The sequence below is a fragment of the Asterias rubens genome, chromosome 8, assembly GCF_902459465.1.
Source record: "Asterias rubens chromosome 8, eAstRub1.3, whole genome shotgun sequence".
In the NCBI taxonomy this organism is placed as follows: Eukaryota; Metazoa; Echinodermata; class Asteroidea; order Forcipulatida; family Asteriidae; genus Asterias; species Asterias rubens.
The window spans coordinates 10941006-10950955 of NC_047069.1; the positions used below are offsets into that span (position 1 = coordinate 10941006).

Below are 9950 nucleotides of genomic sequence, written 5' to 3' on the forward strand. Positions count from 1 at the left end.
CGAAGTTGCGAGATAATAATGAAACAAAAAACAACCTTGTCACACGACAAGGTTCGAATGTAACAATTAACACAAAATTAATACACAACTCAATAATATTGATTTAACCTACATTTATTGATAGTTAGTTCACATGGGTGAGGTTTGCGATAGCACCTTGCTACCGCAAAGCTCAATGTGTTAATCTTTGTTGAGATGTACTGGTGCTAAAGAAGAACTGGTGGCTGAGTAATAACCCTAACCCCAAACCCAACCACACCCCACCCTACTGACCCGACCGACACCAACCCCACCCACAACCCTAACCATAATGTTGACAGAGTTGTCAACCACCGGTTCTTTTCATCAGAACCAACTCAAAAGAGATTTACACATCTTAATACCGCAAACCTCACTTAATACTACAATGCAAAGTTTCATATCCTAATGCTTCATAAACAAAAAGTCAAAAATGTACATTATTATTTGTTAATTTCGATTGTCGTTTTTGTCGTGACTTTTTCCAAACTGCTCTTAAACCATTTCATCTTGGAAATTTCATTACTCAAGTACACATCGTCAAAAGAGTCGTCAACATGCTTTTATTATTCGAATAAAGACCTTAAAGTAAGAGTCAAGTTCCAGGAAAAAGCAACGAATTCCTTTATTATTTAAAATATTCCCCATAATGCCTAAATGGTATAAAACAAACAAATTAATATGAAAGTGAGATTAACATCGGTCCGACACTCAAAGCTTCACACACCTCGCGGCAAAAACAAAAAATTGCTGAACTGTGTGTAAATTAAGCATTGTTGAAAATAAAGGAAACATAATAGAGGCCCAATTGATGAATTAAAAACGTGTGATTGAGATTTGGCCTAACAATCAATGTTTAAAATTGCACATCTCACTAATGAGAGACTTTTGGGACGCTTGGGTGGCAGCAGACTTACCAGGTAAAATCCATTGTTCTCGGGCATAGGCGCACGCTCAGAACTATGTAAACAATGGCAATAGATCTTTTCGCAAATACCGGGGCGCGCGCGTAAAGCTTGGAATTAGGTGCATTGTGGTCTTGCTGGTATCCAAATTTGATCCATATATATCCCACAATGCACCTCATTCAACAGTCTGCGCTTGCGCATTGGTATTTGCGATAAGGTCTATTTACCTGGGAAGTCTGCTGCCACCTAGCGTCCACTACTGCACAATAATATTGAAAAGTAGATTAATTTTGCTTTTACACTTACACCGATGTGTCTAGCACTGTATACTCGGTACTTTCCTGTGAAAAAAAAAAATCACACGCATGTGATACTCGGGTGGCAAGCCTGTGATTTTGTTCTTCACATGACTCGGGAATGTGCTGACTGAAATACTGTGCTAGTACTTATCGGTGTAAGGTAAACCCAAAATTATATTTTTTATCCCCGATGAAAATTTAACATCTATTAATTGAGAAGTAGTTTCTCTATTGGGGACTAAGAAATGGGTAGGCCTACGTCGGTGGACACAACACTTAATTAATTGGCTTAGATAGCATGGAAAAGACTCGAGGTTTGTTTGGTTTTACAAATCGTGTTGAGGTTCAAATGTATGGGTCTACTGTATCGTTCCCTGGTAATGGTACCATCTAACTCTACCTCCATGATGGTACATATGGAACTTGCGTACTTTTAGCAATAGGTTTACTAAAATTCTTTCTTACACTTTTTGTAAAAGCACCGCTCGGATTTTACAGAATCGCATCGGTTTGAAATCCACTTTACTGCTGAATTTCTTTATCGTTGCTGAGTATTTCTTCGATGGCATGACTGTCTTACCTGACCAGTTATATAAAGTTGTCATTCCAGCAGTCAGAATAAAACTGTTGAGGAACTCCCAACTCTTGCTTGCGTTCTCATTGTCGATGAAGAGTAGCAGAGCACCTTTCTTCATTTCACGGAAGATGGTCTGCATCCTCTGTGCTCTACCGTCTTCCCTGATGAAGGCTGAGATGGTTGAAAACGTCTTGACCATAGTGACGATGTCAGCATTCTTGACCGCGTCTACGACAGGTGCTTGCAACTCTGAGTGATGAACCAAGTCACACTCTATGTACTCAACGGCTGGAAGCTCTGGTACATGTTCATGGATGCTGTCCCAAGTTTCTTTCCAACTTGGAAATAATTCAAGGACGGTGCACTTCAGTCTGGAGACGGAACACAGATCATTTTCTCGTAGAAATGCGGCCATCCCAACCAGCTCCGAACCCGGGCCTCCTCCAAGGCTGCAAATCCGTAGATCCTTTCCATTTGTGCTCCATTGCGTGAAATAACTTTCTCTCTGCAGTGGTTGTAAACTTAAAAACACAAGATGACTGTGTTTCATGAAGTAAAGGAACACATAGGCACAACGATTAGCAGGATCATCCCAGTCGGGTCTTGATGCTGCATCAGCTAACCCCAGCTTGGACCGGTAGGTGGCTGATATACTTCTCAGTGAGTTGGTAACCTGTTGGTGTGGTTGTTGGTTCTTCACCTTTATAAGAAGAGCTCCCAGTGTCTTTGTGAGGAGACTACGGAAGTATCCTGCTGCCTTCTTGGACTCAGGAGTCCAGAGGCAAAACAGCTTATCTGGTATCACCATACTTTGAATTGAAGCATTCATGATTTCCACCTATCTGCAGTAAGAAATACACACATGTTTGAGTATTATAATAATGAATGAATGTATACGAATCAATGTTTCATTGATGAATGATTTTAGCATTATACAACGAAAAATCTATCCTATTCTATAGCATGCAATATCTTTCTAATCGTATGCATTTTATAACAAACGGTTCAAACGCTTTTCAAAGACCAACTCGGTCGATCCAAGGCAACGTGTTCCTTTAAAGCCATTATACACTTTCGGCACAAAACAAAAAAGGTTCACATATTTACAAATAACTTACAGGGTTTACAGAAGGTAATGGTGAAAGACTTCTTTTGGAATATTATTCCATGAAATGCTTTACTTTTCGAGAAAACATTAAAACAATTACAAATTCTCGTTGTCGAGCATTACGTATTTATTTTAAACACATGTCATGACACGGCGAAACGTGCGGAAACAAGGGTGTGTTTTCCCCGTTATTTGCTCCCGTCTCCGATGAACGATTGAGCCTAAATTTCACAGAATTGTTATTTTTTATATCACTTATACCGAAAGTGTCCGATGGCTTTAAGTTATCTTGTATGTGTCATAGCCGTAATGGCTGCTCCGTTTCCATGGTAAAGAAAATCCTTCTTGCTACATTTTACCAAATTTTCGAATGTTAAAATTGTACCTCTGTGAGTAAGTTATCATCTATTGTAAAAAAATCCCACATTATAAATCTGTTTTCAAATGATTAATCTAGTTATACTGACATTTTAATTTGTTGAAATGATGTATTGGGATAATGCACTTGATATCCAGCCGACTTAATTTATCCTGTGTCATAGCCGTCTGCTCTGTTTCCACGGGTAAGAAAACCCTAAGCTTCTTGCTACAATTTCCCAAATTTTCTAGTTTTTAAATTGTACCTCTAAAAAATCAACACCTTGTTGTCAAATGGTTAATCTAATTTTATTGACATTTTAATTTGTTTAAATAATGTATTGGGATATCTTGATAAACATAGAAGTGTTACTTACCACTGTACCGTCGGGATGTTACAGAATGATGGACAATTGAGGCCTGACAATCGTAACAGTTTTTGCTGACGGGAAATAAGTCATTTAAAAACCAAGTATTGTTGATTGTGGCTTTGGAGGGAGATCCCCTTACATGAAATACACATAGAGCGAGTCTTTGTCACATCCTATGCAAACCATTATAAGGATAATTTATGCAGTGCTAATAATGCTTCATCATCTGCAGATGAGTGGGCTGGTGAAGTGGGTTAAACATTAACATAATGTTTCACATTATGATGTGCATCATTTCTCTCATGATGATCGGTACGCCACCAAAAACACTAGCCGGCACCACATATGGTTAGGCCTATTGTAATGTTCTTTTTTGGTAATTGTTTTGACGAACATGGACACTTTTGGTAATTGTCAAAGACCAGTCTTCTCACTTGGTTTATCTCAACATATGCATAAAATATCAAACCTGTGAACATTTGAGCTCGATCGGTCGTCAACGTTGCGAGATAATAATGAAAGAAAAAACACCCTTGTCACACGAAGTTGTGTGCTTTCAGATGCTTGATTTCGAGACCTCTAATTCTAAACCTGAGGTCTCGAAATCAAATTCGTGGAAAATTACTTCTTTCTCGAAAACTTCTTGTTACTTCAGAGAGAGCCGTTTCTCAGAATGTGTTATACTATCAACCTCTCCCCATTGCTCGTTACCAAGAAAGGTTTTGTGCTAATAATTACCAATAGTGTCCACTTCCTTTAACTCAAAGTTTCAACAACATACGTCTAATGGTCTATGTTAGCCTACTTCATGTGAGCCTGTGTTGAGTGTTCTCATTCAGAGTTTAACGGCACACGGCAACATTTTATGCATAAAAATAACAAATCTGTAAAAACATCGGACTCAGTTGGTCATCGAAGTTGCATAAGAATTATTTAAGAAAAAACACCTGTGTTGCACAAAATTAGTGCGCATTCAGATGCAAACAGTGAGAAATTGCCTCTTTCTAAATTACTTCAGAGGGGCCGTTTTCTCACATTGTTTTATACTATCAACATCTCTCCATTGCTCATAATAAAGTAAGGTTTTATGCTAACAATTATTTTGTAATAAATAAATAGTGTCCGTGCCTTTAACACAACCGTACAATGACTCTGCAATGAGTACAATGAGACCTTTGCAGAACTCCGTACCCTGTTTACAGTTAACGCCAAGGACCCTTACAGGGGAATACCCTAAATTCGATGAGAAATGTGCAATAGCTTCCTGTTGTTTGAACTTCATATTAGTCAATGGATAATTCATTGTCGGACTTGTCACATGTGTTATTCGTTTTTGTATTCTCAAAGCCAACTAAAGATGTGGGTTTATGTGTCAGCACAAGGGGGAAAAGTCCATATTAAATATATATATTTCTTTTTAATTTAATCTGTTAAAATCGTAGCATCGATTTCCACATAGTTTACTCTGTCTACTATGAAATATTGTGTAGATCGTACTCTTTTGCAAAACTAGAACTTTAGCCTTAAAAAACTTTTTTTTTTAAATCATACAAAATGTTGCTTGATAAAAAACATTTGACAAGACAAAATAGATTGATAAAATAATGATATGAATGAACACTTAAGCCCCCAAATCTAGCGTATGTATTCATTAATATTTAATGGAATGTTTTATTTATTATTAGAATGCCATGATTGAGATTCGTTAATGTGTATTTTAAACTTTAACCTGTTCAAAGATCCCTTTCCCAGTTGCCAATACAGATCATACCATTAGGACAATAATGCGACATTTAAAGATGACATTATGTATACGTACACATTTGGCGGTGTTTTAAAGGCAGTGAACACGTACAAGTAGTAATTACTAAAAAATAATTATTATCACAGCACCTTACTTAGTAACGCGTAATGGAGAGCTGTTGATAAACACATTCTGAGAAGCGGCTCCCATTGAAGTGACGTAGTTTTCAAGAAAGAAATAATTGTCCACGAATTTGATTTCGAGACCTCATTATTAGACTTTTGAGGTCTCGAAATCAAGCATCTGAAAGCAACTTCGTGTGACAGGGGTGTTTTTTCTTTCATAGTTATCTCGCAACTTCGACGATCAATTGAGCTCAAATTTTCACAGGTTTGTTATTTTGTGCATATGTTGAGATATACCAACTGAGAAGATTGGTCTCTGATAATTACCAAAGGTGTCCAGTGTCTTTAACTGAAGGGGTTGGTTTATGATTGTTTTGCCTTTTCACAATATGCAAAAGGTTGTCTATCTTGTATACACATCACACATAGTATATAACTATTTTAAAATGTTTACGGCAAACTCTTGCGGGGGGGGGACAATCGATTTTGGCAATTTTCGGCTTCCGTACCCGATGAGGTCGTGGGGTTGGCGGGGTTGATAATGATATGTTGTTTTTCCTAGACTTGGTTCCAAGTCGTTGATGGTGGTTTTTAGTCGTCCTAATAGCCGATCCCTCCGGAGACTTATAGAGCGCGTGGTAGCAAATCTGCGGTAATTCTGCGTGGCTGATGCAAAGAAATAACCACAGTATCAGACCTGAACCAAGGCTATAATAATGGTTTTCCCCGCAGTCACACACGCCATGAGAAATATAGCAGCGTGAATTTGTTTTGTCTTCCGGTACATCTACATGTATAGATCGAGTGTTGAGTCCGTCGGTTTAAAAACCAAACCATCCTGCAGTGTTTAATTAAGGAACATTCAAAGGGTAAGTTATAGGTCTATATATGATTGTGACTTCGAGACAGTCAGGATCAGCCGGGTCAGGGTTTGAACAATAATTCCAAAAACACTTGATCGTATAGTTTATCAAAATAATTTGACTTGACAATGTATGATATATTTATGGAAAGGTGTTAAAGAATACTATAGTTCTGATAAATAGTGATGTATATATGGGCCTACTGTGCACTGGTCAACATAGCTGTTACTCAAATGATTACAACAATGCCGTTCAGTGCATTGATTATCATAAACCTTTCTTGATTACGAGTAATGGGGAGAGGTTGACAGTATAAAACATTGTGAGAAACGGCTCCCTCTGAAGTGACGTATTGTTTTCGAGAAAGAAGTAATTTTCCACGAATTTGATTTCGAGACCTCAGATTTAGAATTTGAGGTCTCGAAATCAAGCATATGAAAGCATTCGTGTACTGTTACCATATGCGACAAGGGTGTTTTTTTTTCTTTCATTAATATCTCGCAAACAGGTTTGTTAATGTATGCATACGTTGAGATACACTAAGTGAGAAGACTAGACTTTGACAATTACCAATAGTGTCCAGTGTCTTTAATGCAGTTACAAGTTCTTGTTTATTGAGAAATACACCGAAATGTTGTCTTTTTTGTTGGGAAAAAATTATCGAACAAAAAAAGGGTGCGGCCTCAAAAAAGGATGAGGGAGGGGGGGGCGATCATTTTGTTTCTCAACTTGGCCAAATTATACTCTCTTGCAGTGTATCGGAAAGAGCGACTGGAGACCATTACACAGACTCTTCATCATGGCTACCTCTCACCAGGCAATGCAGGCTGCAGTCTGTTTCCGTGAGTTATTGGGGAAGGTTTTTAACGATCTTCTCGAGCAGGTCCCTGATCCAGCACCCTCATTGAGACTTGATTCGGTCAAAACTTCATTAAGAAGCATATCTTTACTATACAGGAAGGGGCTATGTCGACCTAGTCAATCTGAAAGGTCAAACTGGAATGATGCTGCTAAACGATGCGCTTATTTCTTCCTCTACTTCACGCATCATTGCTATCTCGTGTACGTCTCCCTACAACAAGTCCGGCCAGTAAGTTGGAAAAATAAGAGCATGATGAAGGTTTGTAGTATTGGTGGTGGGCCAGGTTCAGACTTAGTGGGTGTCACTAAATTCCTTCGAGATGCAAACAGGTTCCCTTCTTCGCTTCTCCAATGCCTTGTTCTGGATTTGTTTCCCAACTGGAAACTCACTTGGGATGCTATTTACCCAAATCTACCAGATGATTTCCATGTGACCTACAAGAGATGCGACCTCGTCAGAGACACAATACTTCCAAGTGATGTCCTCAGTTTCATCAGAGATGTAGATCTGCTGACCCTTGTGAAATCCTACTCTGCTGTATCAGCGTTCTTCCGAACCGCCCCATATCGAAGAGAACTACTGCGTTCTATTCTCGATGAGCTGAAGCATGGTTGTTTGGTGTTGTTTATTGACAATGAATACGAAGATGATGACTTCGAGGAGGTGTTCGCATCCTCCTCCGATGCTTTTGAATTGGTAGCTGACTTTAGCGGCAAAGCAAGCTCTCCTCATGGCGGATACTACGGTCTCATATCATACTACTGTAGCCTCTTTGATTACAAACCCATGCGCTCCTGTAACGTAATTATCAAAGTTTTTCGCAAAAACTATTCAGCCACAAGGTGCTGTCCGGAAAGGTCCTGTGCAAAAATGAAGAAACTGTTTGACCCAGACACCTTTGATGCTTCTGATCGGCGATCAACCTATTTCAATACATTGCTTAGATCACCACCACCTTATGTGAGGATGGAATCGCATCAAGCCAATCCCCGACCGAAAGTCCGGAGGGCTGCTTTGCAGGAAGATGACCCTCCTTACCAGCCTTTAAACCGGCCTACAACGGGACAGGCTATCCTGCTTGTGGCTGGTATTGTTGTTTTTGGTTTTTTTTCTTATGTGTTGAGGCAGTTCCGATAAATATGGATGTACATTGTACATGCTTACATTTTCCACCTGAAACATAGATTGTTTGAACCTAAATCACCATCCAACACGTGAATTGCTTTTTAAAGAACATATAGGGGGCCTATTTCTCAATTATTTTAAATCGTTGAGGTATGCTTATCAACATTTTGAATGTCATTTGTTGCTTTTAAAACATGCATTTAAAATTATACGCTAATAGTAATTATGAATTATCCCATTCAAGAGGGTTTTGCAAGAGTTCTATAAAGGACACATGAATTATATAATATGATCTTATATAAAACAACTTGTTTTACTTTTAAGGACTTGTATTTCTCAAAGTGTTTGTTTTATATAGCTTAAACTATAAATCAGCCATACTTGTGTTTAAACTTACGCTGAAAACTTACGCTGAAATAAATTAAATTAAGCAGACAAAAAAACAAAACATCCCCCCCCCAAAAAAAAAGGGGGATGGGAGACATAAAGGGGAGAGCAAGTAACACAAATTATCAACACAAAGTGGTTCGGCATTTAAAGTGCAGGGAAATATTGTTATACATCTCTCTTGTTTATAAGAATGCTGCTGCTTTAATTTCGTCTCGAGCTAAGGGCACAGGCCTGTATTTATACTACTTGGCTTAAAAACGACTGGAAGTATTCCCCTTACATCATGCGAGCCAGGGTAAGTCACCAACTCTCGTTGGTACCCATTTGTACTCCTGGACGGAGAGAAGCAATTATGTGACACAAGTGTCACAAATAGGCTAGGATTCAAACCCATGTACATTTATACAGAACTTGATTCGACTGCCTTAGATCACTTGGCCACGACTCTCCAACCTTTATTTAGACCAAGGCCCTATTTTATAAAGCTGCTTAAGCAGGAAACTCTGCTTAAAGTGTTTCTGCTAAGCAGAAATGAGCAGGATCAGACACAAATTGTACACCTGGCATTGTAGTTTGGCTGGTAACCTTATTCTGGTAAGCAAAATTTTGTTGCGATTAGCAACTTTTCCTGCTTAGGCAGCTCTATGAAATTGGGTCCTGGTCTGTCCGTTCTTCCTCCCGTCTTCATCCGTGTAGGACTATATAATTACAGCTATCATTTTGTCTTCAGTTTTTGGCCTCATCACTTTATCAACTGTTCATTAATTTCATTGTTTCGTTATAAATTTTGTTAGAGGTCTTGGCACATTTTTTCGATCTGAGAATAAACCATATGACGTGTCCATATTATTGCTGTTTGGGTATTATTGTTGACTTAGACATGTCAAATAACATTTATGTTGAGGTGTAACTAAGTAGTTCATTATGTTTTCTTCTCAAGTGGCGGGTTTGGGGTGGCGCAGCAGATATTATACCGTTTTACGTGTTAGGAATTACGCTTGCCATTAAAACTCATACAGCCAAGCTACTATATCATATCGAACTAGTTTTGACTGGTATCCTGCTATTATAAAATATTTTTTTGGTTAGCAGAAAATGTGTGAACAACATTTCCTTCGAGCAGCTCAGTGAACGGATTTTCCCTTCATAGATCGTCATATGCAATACCTTATTTTCTGCGAACAGCTCAGTGAACGGGTTTTC

The 9950-nt window shown here is 38.5% G+C and overlaps 2 protein-coding genes across 2 annotated transcripts; one reads left to right on the top strand and one right to left on the bottom strand.

The window, feature by feature from the left end:
- Positions 1-1108: 1108 nt before the first annotated feature.
- LOC117293389 lies at positions 1109-3816 on the bottom strand. Its single transcript, XM_033775691.1, has 2 exons — positions 3645-3816; positions 1109-2644 (listed from the first exon to the last, which is right to left on the bottom strand). The coding sequence occupies exon 2, from the start codon at positions 2629-2631 to the stop codon at positions 1687-1689; it is 945 nt and encodes a 314-aa protein (XP_033631582.1). The 5' UTR covers positions 2632-2644; positions 3645-3816; the 3' UTR covers positions 1109-1686.
- A 2161-nt stretch (positions 3817-5977) lies between these two features.
- Positions 5978-9296, top strand: LOC117293390. The gene is made up of 2 exons (XM_033775692.1): positions 5978-6376; positions 7125-9296. The coding sequence occupies exon 2, from the start codon at positions 7170-7172 to the stop codon at positions 8367-8369; it is 1200 nt and encodes a 399-aa protein (XP_033631583.1). The 5' UTR covers positions 5978-6376; positions 7125-7169; the 3' UTR covers positions 8370-9296.
- The last annotated feature ends 654 nt before the right edge of the window (positions 9297-9950 follow it).

What these genes read in the sequence shown, in the direction of transcription:
- LOC117293389 (XM_033775691.1), bottom strand. Translation starts at nt 2,631, where the DNA reads ATGAATGCTTCAATTCAAAGTATGGTGATACCAGATAAGCTGTTTTGC.
- LOC117293390 (XM_033775692.1), top strand. Translation starts at nt 7,170, where the DNA reads ATGGCTACCTCTCACCAGGCAATGCAGGCTGCAGTCTGTTTCCGTGAG.